Source organism: Populus trichocarpa, chromosome 1 (assembly GCF_000002775.5).
Source record: "Populus trichocarpa isolate Nisqually-1 chromosome 1, P.trichocarpa_v4.1, whole genome shotgun sequence".
Classification (NCBI taxonomy): domain Eukaryota; kingdom Viridiplantae; phylum Streptophyta; class Magnoliopsida; order Malpighiales; family Salicaceae; genus Populus; species Populus trichocarpa.
Genome location: NC_037285.2, coordinates 8,703,211 through 8,722,032, shown reverse-complemented (window position 1 = coordinate 8,722,032; position 18,822 = coordinate 8,703,211). Strand labels below are relative to the sequence as shown.

Genomic DNA, 18,822 nt, shown 5'->3' with positions numbered 1-18,822 from the left:
GCGGTGTACAGGCTCGTTTTCAGCTGATACGGGCTTAAACCGCAAGAGATGGATTAGGTTTTAAAATTAAAAACTGAGAGAAGCAGAAAAGCATCTCTGTGAAAGGTGCAAATGTCTTTTTACCGTCGTCTTTTCGCGCGCCCCGAAATATACATTTTCTCTTTATAAATAAATAAATAAAACACGCACACACACAATCCCCCCTCTCGTTTCTACAGCTCCCCCTCTTGTTCCTCGGTTAGCCTAGCAATAACGCTAATACTCATAACCTAACCCAAACTCTCTAAAGTTTTAGACTATTCGTGCTTAGTTGTATGGGCATAAAATGGAGCAGCAAGCTACGCTGTTACATCACTACCGTCGCGATCGCCGAAAGCTGTTAGAGTTTCTGTTATCGTCAGGTTTGATCAAAGAGCCCCGTACTCCATCTGGTCCTACTAATTCACTCTCCAATCTCGATTTTGATTCTCTTAGCGCCGATTATATCATCCACTGCGTTAAATCAGGTATTATTATTCTTTACTTTCTATTTGGTTGCCGAGAAAACCGAGGCTTAATTAAAAATGAACTGTGTTGTTCTTAGCAGGTGGAGTCGTTGATGTTACTGAAGCGACTAACAAGTACTCGGATGAATCTGCTTATCCTGTCACGGTAATTAAAGAGATTAAGCTCCTGAGTTCATTTAATGCCGATTTTTTCTTTGATGTTATTTACTGTTCAAAAAAATAAAATGTTGTGATACGTGGCACGGAGATGATAGAATTATAAATGCAAGTTGTTTTGCTAATCGAAGAGTTAAAGTTTTGGATCCTTACTTCTTTGTGATGATTAATTTCTGGAAACTACAATAACAACTCGTTTCTTTTTAGCTGCAGATACATTCTCAAACGAGGAGCTCCTATTTTGTTGTTTCCGAACCAGAGTCAGCTGGTTCTCCCCCTAGGCGTGCGCCTCCTCCTCTGTATGCTAAACAAGTGGCTGATACATCATGTTTATCAAGTCAAATGGATCGTGTACATGTTGAGAAGGCCACTACGTCTGGGGATGACAGCGGTCCTGGATATGAACCGGCGACAAATGCACCTACCAGGCCCTTAGAGAATTCTGAATTTCCAATTCCTTCACTTGGATTACCTAGCCTAAAGACAGGTATTGGTTGGATGGTTTAGGTTTTACATTTGTCAATTATAGGTGGAAATCTTGACGAGAAAAAAAATGCTTGCAGTTAGGTTTTAGTTTCATCAACTCATTCCCCGTTTCAAAGATTTCACATGAAAAATGTACTTTCATAGTGTTTTGAGTGCACTGATACATAATCTCAGGTTTTTTGAAGGATTGTCTGATGACGACTTGCGGGAATCAGCCTACGAACTTTTGCTTGCATCTATATTTTTTTCTGGGTATTCTCTCTCTCTGCATGATTGTGTTTGCCTGTGCTCGTGCATGTCTTGATAACGTTTGTGTCTTGCATTTTTACATTCTTGCACACATTAGCATCTCCAATGCTTGATATATTGTGGACTTTAACGCCTCTCTTTCTCCCAGTTTCTTTCTCATTTCATATTTGCGTTCTTCCTGTAATAGGGTTGAAGCAAATTCAGTTGAGGATAGAAGGAAGGAAAAGACTTCTAAATTTTTGTCAGGGTTGAAGAGTAAAAGGGATAAAATGCAATCACAATCTCAGTCTGTTGGAAGAAAGTCAGAACTAGTGGACATTGTCCGTGTTCAGATGCAGGCAAGTTATAGGATTGTGTTATATGTAATTCCTTAATAATATGTTATATGAAAATTTTTTCGTGATACAAATAGTCTTCTCCAACTCAATGCTACTTAGTGAATTCAAGAGAAAGAGTTTGTTAGATCTGGTATTATAACACCATCATTTCTCAACAAACATTCATATTATAGTTAATATGTGACCATGTACATGTATCAACATGGTAAATATATTTTCGAATTTTAACTCTGCATTTTAACTGTAAAAATTATCTGACAATGAAATGTCTCCCAAGATGTTGGATAAAGACAGGTCATAGATCTCAACTTAATTTGTCACATTAGAGCATCAATATACACGGTGAGGTCATTAGATCAGTATTACTTTGGTTTTAGGAAGCTAAGTTTCGTATGCTGAGTTCTAATTACTATCTTTTAGCCTATGCAATCTCTAAATTCAGGTGCAAGGTATTAAATCGAAAACCACCCTTTAGAAGTTATTCTCACTCACGATCCCCCCACACCTTAAAAGAAAAAAAAATAAAGAGAGAGAAAGAGGAAGGAGGGATTGAGAAAGCAATAAATGTTCCTTTAATCTAGTATCATTGCTTGTCAGGATTGATGGTTTTGAAGTGGCTAATTATGATATCACAGTCTTGTTTTTAATCAACTAAGGATTACCAGCCTGATAGTGTTTGTTGCTTGCATACTTGTGCTTGCTGTCAATGTTTAATTGCTGGTTAAATCTCTGGAGTAATTAGTGCTTCTTTACTAGATTTCAGAAGCAATGGATTCATGCACTAGGCGGAATTTGATGCAGTTGGCAGCAAGGAAAATGAGTGGACAAATTGATCTTACCCATATCGCTCTTGGGCTTTTGAATGGAACTTTCAAGTCTGATTTTCTTAATGAAAGATCATATATGCAATGGAAAAGTAGGCAGGTAAAGATCAACTTTAGGTATCAATTTTATCATGTATTCCTTCCCTGTAGAAATTTTGCTTGAAGTTTGAAGAACTTCACTGTCCTAGTTTGTGAATCAAATGGGCATTTGCCATTGTTTAGATGTACACCATGAAAACAACAGATTACACATCAGCAGGCTGGCCTCGAGTGTGAGGCTAGTTTTGCATAATGTGGATGCACTAATGGAGTTGTGTCCTTGATTACACAGAACGTGTCTGATTGGCTTCTACTTCCTGTAAACTTTAAGGGAGGGCACTTTTATTATGGTGTGGCCATGCTTTGGTTGGAGCCAATCTGCACTTTTGGTACCATGTTGACTAGCCATTTTGAACTTGGACTTAGCTTTGACAGTCGAAGCTTGGCCCTAGACTGCAGGAAAATTATTAAATGGAACAGGAATTCTGATTCCCATATGTGTCAGCTTCTCAGATCCAGACTGTGTTTTGTCATGGTGACCTCCTGGTGTAGTATGGGTGTGTGTTAAGGACAGATAGGATCTGTGTGTTTCCCTGTCAAAAATTGCAGTCAGTGAATTTGTTATACTGAATTTATGGGGAATGTTCAAACCCTTTATACAGGCAAGTGCACGGAATATGTACACCGATGTTATGGTGTTTTTTGTAGTTTCTAACCATATTCGGAACTTATTATTGGGCTCGTTGTTTAGTTGGACCCAAAAAATTCTGGTGTTCTTTAAGCTTTGAAATTACTGGTGTTTTTTACATGGAATGTTCAAACCCTTTATACAAGCAAGTGCACAGAATATGGCACTGGACTCTATGTTATGGTGTTTTTTGTAGTTTCTATCCATATTGTGAACTTATTATTGGGCTCGTTGTTTAGTTGGACCCAAAAAAATCCGGTGTTCTTTAATCTTTGAAATTACTGTGGTGTTTGCTTTATTTTTTTGTAGGCAAACATTTTAGAAGAACTTCTATGTTCTGCTACTGGTACAACAAATGAACATCTAACCATCAGAAGCTATGTTGCTAAAATCAGAGATGAGAAGGTATGGTGGTTTTTTGACATTTGAATCACAGAAATTCTGACTACTGAACGAATTTGTTGCTTTGAATTTTTCTGATTTTTCATTTACATGGTTTTCTGGATACTGTAGGAATGGGATACCATGATGTCTGCTTCTGAACGTGTTGCAGTTGTAGCATCTATGAGACAGGTGGCTGTTAAACTATCATCCTTGCCTGCACAATTTGGTATTCAAGGTGAAACCTTCTATTGGACTGCCATCTATCACGTGAACATTAGACTTTATCAGAAATTACTGTTTGGGTTATTTGATGTTCTTGATGAAGATCAGCTCATAGAGGTAGTTTCTTTATTGCCTGAGTTTAGTAAAACAGCTTTTGTGATGTCATTTTGTCTTATTTTGGCCAATGCTAACTGTTGCTGCTCTTTATTTTATCAGGAAGCTGATGAAATGCTGCTGCTTATAAAATTAACCTGGTCTACTTTAGGCATTACTGAAACAATGCATGATGCATTATATGGGTGGGTCCTTTTTCAACAGGTATATTGCACACTGAAAGTATAATATAAAGTTTATTAATTTTAATCATGCGGCTGTATTCTTCAATTTTTATGTGAATGAACACAATATTTTCTGGTCTTATGGTCTTGGGTAATTGAAATGTGAAAACACTGCTTCAGAACTATTTTTACTTGATGTATAAAACATTTGATACCTGATATTTCTAGTGGACCTTTCTCTTTGGTTTTGTGTCACATCAGCTGCTTCTCTTTATGTGTAATCAATCTGAGTCTTCGATTGTTCCACAGCATTCACCCCTTACTGAATTTCATATTCAGTATAGTAACATATTCTGCTTTTATTTTCCCTCAGTAGTAATTACTATTACATAGGTTCTTATCTAATCTTTCACTATGAAGTTTCCTTAACTGTAGCTTGCTGTGATGGTAAAGCCATGCTTTATTTTAGACATAATTTCCCTTGGGATTCATTGTAATACAAATTTCATATTGAAGTTTGTTAGAACAGGTGGGAGTGTGCTATTAGAAAATGCAGTTCTTCACTTGCAGAAGGTCCTATCTACTGAAGAAGATGACAGGAAGGAGCAGTATATGAATAGCCTAGTATGTACAAAGCAATGCAATGGCAGTCACTTGAAGTTGCATCTGTTGCAGTCTATTTTCGTCTCAATAAGCATGTGGTGTGACTATAAACTGCAAGATTATCATTCACATTTCAGCCAGGTTAGTTGCAAGCCTTCAGTAACTTTGCTGTATCATTTTGGCCGTTGGATTGCTGGTCTTGAATCTATTTTTTTTCTGGCTCTGCAAATATTTACACCCTCACAGTTCCAAAGCTCGTAAGTATTCCCCGCAAATTTGAATTGAAACATGTACTTTTTTAAGTGCTTTAGTGCTGCCCAAATTGTTATGTTAAAAATTGGTCCCTTCCCATTTTTGCCACTTGAAATTTTTAATTCAGTCTCACATAACATTATGCCTTAATTGTTTTTTCTTGAAATAATGGCAGCACTCAACAGATATATCAATTTTTCTCACCTTAAATTCATCAACTCTCACTGAACTCAAATTTTCAAAATCCTGTCTATTGTGATCACAAAATGCCAAAAGTATCATCATAAAATATGTCAAACTTTTTCCAACTTGTACAAGTCCAAAAATCATAATCTATGAATAAGAAAAATTATCAAGAGATTTTAATAGAAGTATTACATGAATGAATATCATCATCTATGATAGAAGCACTATCATGGGATTTTGGTGCTCAATCATGAATGATTAAGGCCTTTAAGGATTTTGGAAGTTCATATAGACTTTTGTCATCTTGATAGCGCATGGCTACAAGTTAGGTGTAATGAGATGATTTGCTATGAGACATGGAAGAAAAGATATCTAGATCTTTATTCATTTCTTCCGCTGATGTGATTAGTATGCAACATGTATGCGCTTTTGCAAGGCTGGTATATTTCTTGGGAAAGGCTCCAGCTTCGCTCTGGGGTGTGGGCTGGAGGGGGGGGGGGGGGGGCGAGGATGGGGTGGATATAAGTATGAATATGCTGACTTGTCTAGATTTGGCTGGGAAGGCTAGAAAAGTCAAAATCACAGAATGTGTAAATAATTTTTTGCTGATTACAATGGAATTAAATTGTAAGAGTTAAAAAGTGGTTTCAAAGAAATTTGGATTGGCTCCATGATGGAACAGTTGCAGTTAAGTCCTTTATTATTTTTGTGATAGATATGATCTGCGAAGGAATAAAGTGCAATTGAGCCCTTCTGTTTTATTTTTATAATAAATTTTTTGGACTAATGTGATCACTTGGTCTCATACTCACCTCTGTTAACCTTCTTAAAGTTGTTGTATCCATGGGAACTTCCTGCTATAACTTGTGAATCTGCCCCCAATGCTGGATTTTCTTGCTGAAGGAGATTGTTGTTTTATTTCAGAAACCTTATAACTTTCGAATGATAATATCCTTGGTGTCAGCAGTAGGGGTTCTTGCTTCTGATGAATCTGGTGATCTGAAGGTGAGAAATTACTGCAGTGGGAACTATATGGATGGGCATTTGGTTATTGGATGATTTAACTTTATTGCCTTAGATGTTATTAAGACCTTCTAAATTTGATGCTTTCTATGTTGCATCCACATTAGTAATTCTACCTTGTTACATGTGCAATTGTAACAGGAGAAGTATGGTGACGTATGAGTATTCTTACTTAGCATTCCCTTTTTGACCGCTTTTCTCCTGTTACAATTGCACGAGTACCACGCTTTTGTTGCTTTTGTTGTTTACTGATTCGAGTAGTTGGTTCTCTATAAATTGTTGGAAACCTTTTCTTGTCTCCCCAAAGTATTCAAGTGATCATTTAAAGTTCTTTCTGAATTACCAAGATTTTTTTACTGACCTTTGACTCTTTTCCTACTTTCTGTTTTTACTGGATTTTTACCCTGAGAGCTCCCGGGGATGGTGTCTTTCCTTAATTTCAGAGTAGCCCCTAATCTTATTGGACCCATGACCTATCCTGAGTTGATATTTGGCTGGACTAAGAAACTGCTTCTTGTGACTTTGCCAGTTTGTACTCTTGGCTCAAAGATTAAGTATTTGCCAATCTATTTGCTAACCCATGAAATAGATGTAAATGGGTTCTCTTTTCCTTCCTGACCCTTACTAATTGTTCTTGAAGAAAAGATTTGTGAATGAAAAAAGAACAGAAATTTTTTGTTGCCATCATCAGATTCTTGTGGGATGTTACATTCTATGGAAAATCATGGTTGAATCTAGTTTTTCTGATATTATAGAGAGGACAGTTGGGCTAACCTTGACTATACTCATATGAAAAGCTTTAACGTCTACAGTTGATGAAATTAAACGCTTCGGATGCTAAAGCTTCTAGAAAACTTAAATCCTATGTCAAAAAGTCCACTGAAGCTGCATTCAGGAAGGTGAGTCATGTTTATGATTTCATTTATTATACCTGCTTTCATTCCACACTCATTTGGGCAGACAATACTACTTGAAGTTATATATCAATCTTAAATTTTTTTAGTTATTACTTCATAGATTTGGACAAAGTTACCGTGTTAATGTTGCCAGGTAGCAAGTAAGGTGGATTTTGAGTCTAAAATAGAAAGGATACATCCCCTGGCTCAGCTTGCTAAAGAACTGAAGTTGATTGCTGAGACAGAGTTCAATGTGTTTCACCCGGTGTTACGTTGCTGGTGTCCTGAGTCTGTGACTATATCAGTTGTGCTATTGCACCAATTTTATGGGGAAAGACTGGTTCGTTTTTGTTTTAGATTTTGAAGTCATTTCAATATAGTTGCAGCTGGTATACCTTTTCAAATTCTACCTTCTGTTTTCATTATGCAGAAACCTTTCCTCAAGGGAGTGTCATCTGTTTCTGGAGATGCTAGATCAGTGCTTCCAGCTGCTTATATGTTGGATCAGTACCTGACTAAGCTATATACTTCTGCTTTGGAAGCCAATAAGTTGCCGAATTCTTTCAATCAAGATTTCAAACACTATCAGGTTACTATATGTTTAACTTCTAACTTTTAGGGACTCTATATTGCATTTCTTAATTACAGTGATTGTGCACTGTGGATAAGCCTCATGCACAAGGTATAGTTATTTGTATATCTCCAACCTATTTGTGTAATGGATTGGAGGAAGATATTTGACGTGGTACATGTCCTGTTTAGGAAATGATGTAGGCATCAGAAGATGTTGATGCTGAAATCATGTCCCATCATTCATCCAAACTGGACCTCATTTGGTTCACTGTGGATCAATGATGGCGTGACATGGATTGATGGTTCAGAAATTTTGATAGCATGTTCTTAGTATGGTTTGCATTGTTACAGAACTTTTTTATGTGTTACTTCGTGCATTTTAGTCTAATTCGATACCATGTCACATTTTTATTGTCCTTTCATTTCAGATTGGAGAAATTTCGAAACCATTCATTCTTGATTGGGTGATTTCTCAGCATTCTCATATCTTGGAATGGACTGGACGTGCTTTTGATATTGAGGTTAGTTTGATACTGCTTTACAAAGATGTTATATGAAAATGGGAGTGTAATTTGGCTGATGTATCCATCTTGTCAACATCAATTTAAAACTAGGAGGAAGAAGAGGAGGTAGGAAGAGAACATTAAGGAGTAAATAATGTGTGATTCCGCCTGTTATTTTATGCACAACATCTTGATGAATGAATTGAAATAATTGCAATGGTGGTTGGTGGAGATACAAAACAACATGCAATGCGTTGCTTGATAGAATTTGATAAGATCTGCATGGGATAACTGTGAGGAGTGTATTTGTGACATTCAGTGAATAACTCGAACATGGATTTGAAAACTGGATTGGATTGAAGATTTTCCATGTTTGACGTTCCATAGAGAGTTTTTCCCCAGAAAATCCGTACTGATTTTCAGAGAAAAGAATGAGAAGGAAAACATGAGGCTCAACTAGACTGGTGTTAAAAGTATGGGAAGAATGTTTTTGTTGGGGTCTCTGTGATTTTAAATTAGAGTCTTAAGTACATTTATCCTTTTATTATTTTCTTTGTTCGGTACATATTGGTTTGGGTTCTGGTTTGAGAATTGGTGATTGATTGACATACTGCCACTGCTGATAGTGAGTTCAGGAAAGACAGAAGATCTATTTCATTTTTAACTAGTTTTAACAATGAAAACTTATTCCATGGAATGATTTTAGCATCCCATGTCAATGTTACATATGTGAATTCTCTTTTTCAGGGACATTTTGAATTGGTATGTAAATAAATGGTCAAGGAGAATTATTGAACCATGTTTTTTGATGGGCTTATGCAGGATTGGGAGCCTTTATCATATCATCAGAGACATGCGGCATCAATAGTTGAAGTTTTTAGGATTATAGAGGAGGTATGCGTGCTTTTGAGACAGTTTGATTGTAAACAGTTTTGTGGTTGCAAAAAGCTATCCAGCAGTGTTTCTTCCATATAGCATCTTATATAAGTTAAATGGAGGGTGCTCTATGAGGAAGTTGAAGTTTGCTGGCATGGCTACCCTTGCACTGAGACTGTTTCTTGTAATATTCTAGTGGTCGTTCCTTTCTATTTATTGAAGCTAACAGCCTGCCAGAAAGGACCTTGATACACTTCTTGCCCTTGTACAACAGCATCCATTCTTGTTACTTTTCTTTTTCGTTTATTAAATATGTGTATTTCCACTATAGGTTGGAGTCTTGTTTTTCTTCATGCATCTAATTTAACGTGCAGACTGTGGATCAATTATTTGGCTTCAATCTTCCTATGGATATTACACATTTACAAGCCCTGCTATCTGTGATTTTTCACAGCTTGGATGCCTATTTGATGAAAATGCTCAATCAGTTAGGTATTATAATCACTTTATTTACTTTTGGCAAAAAATGTGTTATTCTATTGGGGGTGTGAGGAGGTATTTTTGGATCTACAGCGTGTCTATTCCAGCATGAAGCATATATATATTTTTTTGAATGGGTTCTTTGGCTGGTATTTTCTCACTAATTAACGAAGTCATTACTGATTGCTATTAATGTGAATTGAACCTGGAATCCCGGTTTAAGCCAAGGCATTGATCATAATATCTCTAATGTGCAGTTGAGAAAAACCATCTCTACCCATCAGCGCCTCCTATAACTCGCTATGCAGAGACTGTTATTCCAATGATAAAGAGAAGTTTGGTGGTTGGTACACTTTTGGATGAGAATGTTGCTCGTAAGTTGAATGAATTGACTATACCAAAACTCTGCATCAGGTTGAACACTCTTCAAGTAAGCATCTTTTTCAATTTATTATGGTCAAACATACTCTTTTTTTATTGCTTTGCATGCCTGGTTGAAGTGGTACATATGACAATTTCTTCTCTTTTTTCTTTTGACATAGAAACAAAAGAGACATTTTGGAGGTTGAGAATAGATATTCAAGAAACTGATGTTTTAAAACCTTATGGTATACATGCATGATATGAAACTTTAGAACAAGTTTGGAACCCCCAATAAGATCAACTGTAATGAATACTTCCTAGCATTTTATTTTGAGAGTGTTGGAACAAGGAATCTAACCTCACATTCACATGGCAACACTAATGTGAAGCTTGTGAGTGATTTACATGTGGTGTTGTATGCATTTTCTTGTGCAATAATTATGAAAAATTTCAGTGTTTTTTTGTCCAATAATTTTGTACCATCATTCAGTTTGTTCTGTTATCCATCCACTCTCTTTAGTTTAATAAATATGCTTTCCTATTTACTGTCTTACATAGTTATATTATAAATTTTCATAATGCTCATTTTTTTCCTGTTTTCAAACACATGCTGGCAAGTGTAGCATATAATTAAAGAACACCTCATGAATTACTGCTCTAATATTAGGATTATTAATAAGGCTAGGCTTGCTTGGGGTCAAACAAGATTCAGCCTGGGGTGTTTTAACATATTCTTTTTCATTCGGGCTATAGGATCAACTTGACATTAATTATTTCAAGCTGCGTTTGGTTATTTAAGGCGAGGTTTGATTGGATCAAGAGACTGAAAATGACCAACTCAATTATATTTTTCTTGTTTGACTCAAAGCAGTACAGATTCCTCCATAGATAGTTCGTGTCCCAGGGGGACTATAAGTTCCAAAACTGAAAACAGTATCACGATAAGGAATTGTCTTTTTTTCACTCTTACTATGGTTAATCAATGAGGGGCATTTTTTGTACACTCAAAACTAAAATGAAATTTACATGCAACATATCTGTTGGGTTCACACACTTGATTAACGTGGATGTCCGGGCCAACTTGTGCGCACCTCGACTACCCCCCCCCCCACACACTTGATTAACGTGGGTGTCCGAGCCAGCTTGCGTGTACCTCGATTAATCCCATGGGCCCTGAAGTTAACGACCATGTAAGCCTTCAGTGGTTTTGATGTTTGTGAGACTCGAACTGGTGACCTCTAGAAGCAAACTTAGGGCCTGACCAGTTGAGCTACACCCCTCCTGTGATATACAAATTTGTCTTGATATAAGAGACGTTATCTGTTTTTCTTGTCCATAACCTGTTACCTATTTTTTTTATGTTGCCAGTTGAGCTACACCCCTCCTGTGATATACAAATTTGTCTTGATATAAGAGACATGTTATCTGTTTTTCTTGTCCATAATCTGTTACCTATTTTTTTATGTTGAAACATAAACATCTCTACTCGTGGTCTAGAAACGCTTGTTACATTGGTTAATAAACTGACTTCTTTGCACTATTTTGTTTCATCATGCAGTATATTCAGAAACAAGTTGCCATTCTAGAAGATGGAATTAGAAAGTCATGGGGACTGATTAGACCATCTCTTGACCAAAGACAAAGTAAGTTAAGTTTCATAGTAATAGTAGTAGTATGGTAGTGGTGAGTATAGCAGCAACAGCTGTAACTACAGTGGTACTAGCTGGAATAATAACCATAGCAGTGTAACTATAGCAGCAGAGCAGCAGCGGTAGCTGTAGGATCTACAGTAATTAAAATGGGTGTGATGGTGGTGATTATAGCTTTAACCTTGAAGAAACCATAGATAGAAGTAGGAGATGCATGCATGTGTATAAATTGTGCTCTCTTATGGATGACTTATTTTAATGCAGCGAAAGAAGAGGTCCTGGAAGAGAGGAGTTTGCTAACAAGCAGTGAAGCAGTTGATGCGCTGTTCGCCACCACATGTCACATAATCAGGGACACCACAACAGATGCTATCAGAAAATTTTGCGACTTTACTGGTGAGCTAGGATCTTTTATGAATTTGTCACATCTATTTGTGGATTAGAGTTTTTCTGCCACCAGCTGCTATATGACTGCCAGAGTGCAAGCAAGCAAGGTGATAGCTAGAATGATTGTATTTGTTTGAAATATATTAACACAGCATGCTAATTCTAACTGTGATGCCATGTCTGACTTGTGTTATTTTTACCTTGCTCATTTTTACACAAGCCAAAAAGCATTTTGAACGTGTACGGGTAAACTGCATGTACATGCTAAAATTAATAGTAGGTCAGGATGAGGCTATACTCATCCTTCCAAGGTCAGGCCATCGTGTATTCCCAACTTCCTATTATCTACATGTGATTTGAGACCATATATATAACCGGGGAAACTGGCAGGCTGAAAATCCAATGACTGGACAAAGTATGCAATGGAACTTTATCTGCATGTTCAAAAACTTCAGTTGAAGCTTTCTGAGTAATGCTGTGTTGCTGACTTTATTGTTAAATGGAAGGCAATATTTGTCCATGTATGATATTAGATGCTAGGGTAACATTATTCGACTCATCTTCTCTATTATTATCTGCCTCATTTTTGTGTTGTGACAAGAGATCTCTGGACCTTTATCTTTTATCTTGTTGCATCTATTTCCTTCTATTTACTTGGCATTTCAAGTTGTATGAGAAGTAGCCTTAATTTCTAAATGTCACTTGGCAACCTCTAGGAGCAAGAGTTGTGTTTTGGGATCTGAGAGATCAATTCCTCTTTCATTTATATCGTGGCGATGTTGGAAGTTCTCGCTTGGAAAGTTTTCTTCCTCATGTTGATACTGTAAGATATTTATGCACATTCTCACTCTTTCCCACATATTGATTGCGTGAGTCGTGTCCATGTTTGTGCATGTACCTTCTGTTAGTATTTTATGAAACTTTATCATAGAGCTTTGTTTCTCAGTGAAAGTCATTCTCTCAACTGAAGTGACTCTGATGTAGGTTCTTGATCATATATGTGGTTTGATTGATGATACTCTCAGAGACCTTGTGGTTTTAAGCATCTGTCGTGCATCTTTGGTAAGCTCCTATCTTACGTGTAACTCGTTGATTTACCTTTCTTAGTAGCTTAAATGCGTGTGCATTTTTCAGGAGGGTTATGTGTGGGTATTGCTGGATGGAGGTCCTTCTCGTGCATTTTCTGATTCAGATATCACAATGATGGAAGATGACCTTAATGTATTGAAGGTCTCTCTCTCCATTTTCTGACATGTTCATACATTATGAATTTTATCTATGGCAGAACTTTGGGTGTTTAAAAAATCACTTCCTTTTTACTTGATACTTCCAAAGCAACAAACAAAAAATTGAAGTTAGAGAAAGTCGCTTATCACCAATTTTGTATTGAAAATTGTTCTTGATTCACATATTGATAGTTTGGAGGAAGTTTTCCCAAATAATTAAACATTTGATGCAACTATGATAGTGAATTCATTTTGGCCTGCTTGATATTATGACCTTTGCGGATGCCCTGGTGCTTGAAATTTAGCCCCTAGCTATTTCTACCCGGGTTGCTTGCTGATATATCAATCACTACTCTCTAGGAATTCTTTGTTGCTGAAGGAGAAGGCCTTCCTCGTTCCTTAGTTGAGCAAGAAGCGAAATTTGCCCAACAAATACTTGGCTTATTTTCCCTCAAGGTTTGAAGCTCTTAAGTGGTTGATATTTCATAACCAAATGTTGGAAGTGGAAGTTTCACAATTTCTCTTTTGGCAGACTGAAACTGTTATTCGCATGCTGATGAATGCAAGTGAACACATATCAATCAGAGTGGATTCTCAACATGGTCACATGGGCTTGGAAGATGCCCATACTTTAGTACGAGTGCTATGCCACAAGAAAGACAGAGAAGCGTCTAAATTCTTAAAACAGCAATATGAGCTTCCCATGTCTTCAGGTATATTTCCTTTCAATGTGACTGCAGTATGATATTTGGTATTTCCTTAATGTTTCTTTGGAAACAGCCGCAAAATGAGAAGAGAGGAGGGAGAAACACCAGTGATAGGGAGAGAGAGCTGAGAAAGTGTAGTTTCATTCAAAGCCGATTCAAAACATAAAATATGCTGCTGCTTCATATATGGCACCAAAGAAATGAGTAGAAATAACAAAAATAAATAAATGGCCAATACCCATGCATTTCCTTTTGAATATAAAAATATCTAAAATCCTTGACAGGTTCTCATCAGGTTATGTCATGTCTTCCTGTGTTCGCCATCCAAATAAAAAAACAGTAGAAACAAACATGCACTTGCATGCTTGTATATACACTCGTATACAGAGGCAATCTTGATGGCCCCTGCTTTTGGCAATATTATGTCTTGTCTACTTCCTGAAGGCTGTAATGTACCTGGGGAACCTGGGGGTCTAATTGTGGGGCAGGAAAAATGACTCCCTACACTGAATGAGTTTTGTTTCCTACTACTTGCCCTCTGATAGGTTTAGAAAAAATTCAGCCTGTGGATAAGCAGTACTGTCTTCCCACAAAATAAATTATAATGGTGTTAGGTTTCCCTGTCAACTCTGGAACTTTGTTATGTTCATTCCTTGTATCTAGGGAAATCATACAGCGCAGTTGGTGCATCTGCTTCTAACATGAGATGTTATTTCATGATAGTTCATAGTTGGATGGAATCTTCTTTTCTTGGCTATTTAATGGGTGGGCAGCAAGAATGAATTATGTGTTACCCTTCACTTGCTGGAACTGAGAAAAGTAGCTTTCTAAATGTCATTAACCAGAACAACTCATCAATTTTTCTCATTGCTTTCCATTACCTTTCTCTGTATTTGATGGGGGGAATTGGAGTAAAGATCTGTGTTGCCCATTTGGCTGTTTCTCAGCATTATGATCATGCTAGGACAAATTCTTTATCTTGTAACTCATGGCATTCCGCTAGAAATTTTAATTAAGCGCAAATCATAATAAGCTGAGAGCATGGTTATATGTAGTATTGCCGTTACATGCGATTAAGGTGTTTTAGAAATTTGGTTTGTGTTTTGGCAGAGTATGATGACACTTCATCAAGGGATTCAAATTTTGGATCACCTCTTATACCAGATCTTCTTAAGCGAAGTACCTCATTTCATTGGCCGAAAAATGGCCAAAGCAGTTTCAAATCGATAAGGAAGAAACTTCAAGCAGCAACATCTGAAATCAGGGATGTGGCCCGGTAACAGTGCTGCCTCTTGGTATTTTGTCATCTTTATTTCTGGTGTCGACTTCAACAGAACTAGTTGGAGTTTATTTTGCAAGTCATTGGAAAATTCTGCACCATATATATTTGTGTGTAAATCAATTATGATCCTGGTGTCATACAACCAGCTACCTCATTTCATTGGCCGAAAAATGGCCAAAGCAGTTTCAAATCGATAAGGAAGAAACTTCAAGCAGCAACATCTGAAATCAGGGATGTGGCCCGGTAACAGTGCTGCCTCTTGGTATTTTGTCATCTTTATTTCTGGTGTCGACTTCAACAGAACTAGTTGGAGTTTATTTTGCAAGTCATTGGAAAATTCTGCACCATATATATTTGTGTGTAAATCAATTATGATCCTGGTGTCATACAACCAGCTACCTCATTTCATTGGCCGAAAAATGGCCAAAGCAGTTTCAAATCGATAAGGAAGAAACTTCAAGCAGCAACATCTGAAATCAGGGATGTGGCCCGATAACAGTGCTGCCTCTTGGTATTTTGTCATCTTTATTTCTGGTGTCGACTTCAACAGAACTAGTTGGAGTTTATTTTGCAAGTCATTGGAAAATTCTGCACCATATATATTTGTGTGTAAATCAATTATGATCCTGGTGTCATACAACCAGCTACCTCATTTCATTGGCCGAAAAATGGCCAAAGCAGTTTCAAATCGACAAGGAAGAAACTTCAAGCAGCAACATCTGAAATCAGGGATGTGGCCCGGTAACAGTGCTGCCTCTTGGTATTTTGTCATCTTTATTTCTGGTGTCGACTTCAACAGAACTAGTTGGAGTTTATTTTGCAAGTCATTGGAAAATTCTGCACCATATATATTTGTGTGTAAATCAACTATGATCCTGGTGTCATACAACCAGCTACTTCCTAGGCAAGACGGATATGTTTAGTTATAGAAACGACTTGCTGCTGTCCCCATAGTTATGGGAATTTGTTTCTGTATTGCTCATTTTGTAGTACAGCGCAATCCCAGCCTCTCCCCCCCTCTTCAGGGTCTTTGTATTTTTTTTCTTCTGAGCCTTTTCGAGCCGGTAATGGTTCGTACAGCTAGAGCTAGCATTTTATGATTCAACGCTCGTCTCTGTAACTTTAGCGAAGTCACTTCTAGGTAGGCGAGTGAGGTCTTAGAAGGGCCTTCGTGGAAATGTCAATGTCCGCAACTGCTGATTAGTCTCTCTCTATCACAATGAAAGCTTTTGCTACAATGAGAACAGTTGGATTTGTCTATCTGTTTACGCAAATCATACTCCCTAGTTAAGCCTGTCACAATCGGAGCACGGGAAAGCACATTGGAACCCACTGGCACTTCTATCTATAGTTTTTAAAGCCGGCCGTCTCGGCGATTTTACTTGAAGAAACTAGATTTAAAGCTTGGTCTGGATTGAACTGAACGAAACATAGAAGTGCAATTATTGTAAAAAGGGTAGACCAGCTGATTGATTGATAATTGATTGGCAAGCGGTTCCTGAGTGGATGATGACTCAGAGATTGGTCCCACCAACTTCGCAGCTTCCATTTTCGTGTGCAAGAGATGAAGTGATTCAAGCTGGTCCAGTGTGTATTAAAAAGCTGTCATTATAGTGTGAGAGCACAAGTATTTTATAAGAGATCTCTTGGGTTTGAAATTTAAATATCATGATCTGTCTTGACTTTTTCTAATCGTTGGTTTTTTAGCATTAATAGATTAATGGTGCAAGTGTTAGAATAGGGCATCGCGGCCGCCGCATTGGCACCGATTCCATGACTTTCTTACACTGCTTTGTTTTTTTTTTTTAAGTATTTTTATTTTTAAAATTTATTTTTAACATATGTATATCACCAAAAACGCTGTGAAAGAAGGAAATTGAAATGGACGGTAGTGTAAAAATGAATCAGCAAGACTAGAAAACCAAGTCAAGTGGACAAATTCCAGGAAAAATCACTCGTTTATAACGACAATCACACAAAATGAAAGATGCAACAAACACCACAATGATTGTCCATTTGTCTATTGTGATCCTCACAAAAAAAGGATAAGTTCTTGTCCATATTTGGACATGGGATTCGAAAAGTAAAAGCTAATCCAATTTACAACGATACGAACAAACAAGCGAAAACCCAAACTCTACGAAGAGAGGGATGGGTTTTATGGAAGAGAGAACAACTTCCTAGAGCGTAGCTCCAGACTTTTAAACGCTGTTTGTTTGTTGGTTTTGCTTTTCTTTTTCTTCATCGAAAGGCTTAAAGAATCTTGAGCTACATAATATATAGGGTAACTCCCTCTCCTCACTTAATAGCTGAAAAAACCGGATCTAGATACTTGACTTCAATTTACTTCATTGAAGAAGGTTACCGAACTAAGCTTCGATCGTGTATCCCTTAGATCTCTCTTGAACCAGAAAAACGTACCCAATTATCATATAATCAAGGAACACCTAACTTTCATTGACAAATGCTGGTGTGCGAAAACATTGTCACCGGTATACCGATCACGGTTTTGCACTCGGCGGAAGCTCTTGAATCTGGAAGAACGGCAACCTGTTGAAAACTTGTTAACCTTATAGCAAGATTGACAACTCCAGGAGTCCTTGTACCATCTCTAGCCAGTATCCGGTAACTCAGGTACTTTAGTGAACCCTCAGACAGAAACCCAATATCAGTAACTGGAACCTGGCACCAACCCAGTTGGACTTGGCCCGTGATGGGCCTTTTTGTGTAGAGATGGACATAAATACAAGAATACCGATTCTGAAAGAAGGCAGTGTCTATAGGGACATGAAACTTATCACCCCATGTAGGATTTTCTCCTCCTTGATCATCGACTCTTGTTCTGTACATTTGACACTTCTCATTACTGTTGTGTGGGTTTGGTGGGTATGCGGTGATGGTGATGAAGGGTCTTAGACGGTGAGAGAAAGGGCCTGATGATGTTTTCTTGAGTCCTTGGGCTGATATGACTGTGATCTCCATCGTGTTTTGGTGTTAAGAGAGAAATGCGATATGGAAAGGGAACATGCATGTGTGTGTGTGTTGGGAGTGTGATGCGAGACCTAATAAAAAGAGAGAGTTCTTGGGAGCTTCAAGTGTTACTTACAGTGCAGTTTCGTTGTGGACTAAATTAATGGTGAGAGAAATTTAAACGGGGGCTACTTCTTTGCAAGTACAGAGAGGAATTAAAAAAAAAACAGTGAAAAGAGAAGACAAGTTTTCGCGGCTGTAGAGTCAGTCCAGTCAACGGGGGATTACAGCTAAGAAAAGAGAAGGCTCTTTCTGGCTCGAATAAATTAAAAAATAATAATAAAAGAATCAATGTTAGTTATTTGAAACAGTGAAATAACAAATTTATTTTAAAGATAAAATTTTTTTAACTAGTTATATGGAGTATAATACAGTTTTTTAAAATAATATATTTTTAAATTTTGATCCACCTAAATTTTTACCATAATATAATTTCATGTATCTAAAATCTTTCTTTGTGTGTGTGTATATATATATATTATTTTATTTTTGGAAAAACTAATAAGGTGTTATTTTAAGTAAAAATTCAAATTTCAATGTAATAATTACGAATTCTCAAAAAAATAATAAAAAAGTCTGATAACTACGCGGAAATAATTGAGGGGTACATGCAGAG

At 37.2% G+C, this 18,822-nt stretch overlaps 1 protein-coding gene across 7 annotated transcripts; it reads left to right on the top strand.

The window, feature by feature from the left end:
• The first annotated feature begins 179 nt into the window (after positions 1 to 179).
• On the top strand, positions 180 to 16,868 carry LOC7479333 (protein unc-13 homolog). 7 transcript variants are annotated; one of them, XM_024601844.2, is made up of 26 exons: positions 180 to 506; positions 584 to 651; positions 870 to 1,149; positions 1,334 to 1,400; positions 1,585 to 1,735; positions 2,492 to 2,659; positions 3,596 to 3,691; positions 3,800 to 4,009; positions 4,109 to 4,210; positions 4,687 to 4,914; positions 6,136 to 6,216; positions 7,047 to 7,133; positions 7,285 to 7,470; positions 7,561 to 7,719; positions 8,132 to 8,224; positions 9,029 to 9,100; positions 9,457 to 9,574; positions 9,820 to 9,992; positions 11,484 to 11,568; positions 11,839 to 11,970; positions 12,678 to 12,784; positions 12,946 to 13,023; positions 13,096 to 13,191; positions 13,548 to 13,643; positions 13,720 to 13,900; positions 15,005 to 16,868. In XM_024601844.2, exons 1-26 carry the CDS (start codon positions 326 to 328, stop codon positions 15,172 to 15,174), a joined length of 3,465 nt encoding a protein of 1,154 aa, XP_024457612.2. In that variant the 5' UTR covers positions 180 to 325; the 3' UTR covers positions 15,175 to 16,868. The 7 variants fall into 7 exon arrangements, with proteins under 7 accessions (XP_024457612.2, XP_052307936.1, XP_052307929.1 ...); XM_052451969.1 differs by having other exon boundaries at positions 181 to 506; positions 587 to 651; positions 876 to 1,149; XM_024601849.2 differs by having other exon boundaries at positions 181 to 506; positions 587 to 651.
• Positions 16,869 to 18,822: the final 1,954 nt, after the last annotated feature.

What these genes read in the sequence shown, in the direction of transcription:
- LOC7479333 (XM_024601844.2), top strand. Translation starts at nt 326, where the DNA reads ATGGAGCAGCAAGCTACGCTGTTACATCACTACCGTCGCGATCGCCGA. An exon ending in ATTACCTAGCCTAAAGACAG is followed by an intron (nt 1,150 to 1,333) that starts GTATTGGTTGGA and finishes GGTTTTTTGAAG; the next exon opens with GATTGTCTGATGACGACTTG. An exon ending in TTGTCCGTGTTCAGATGCAG is followed by an intron (nt 1,736 to 2,491) that starts GCAAGTTATAGG and finishes CTTCTTTACTAG; the next exon opens with ATTTCAGAAGCAATGGATTC.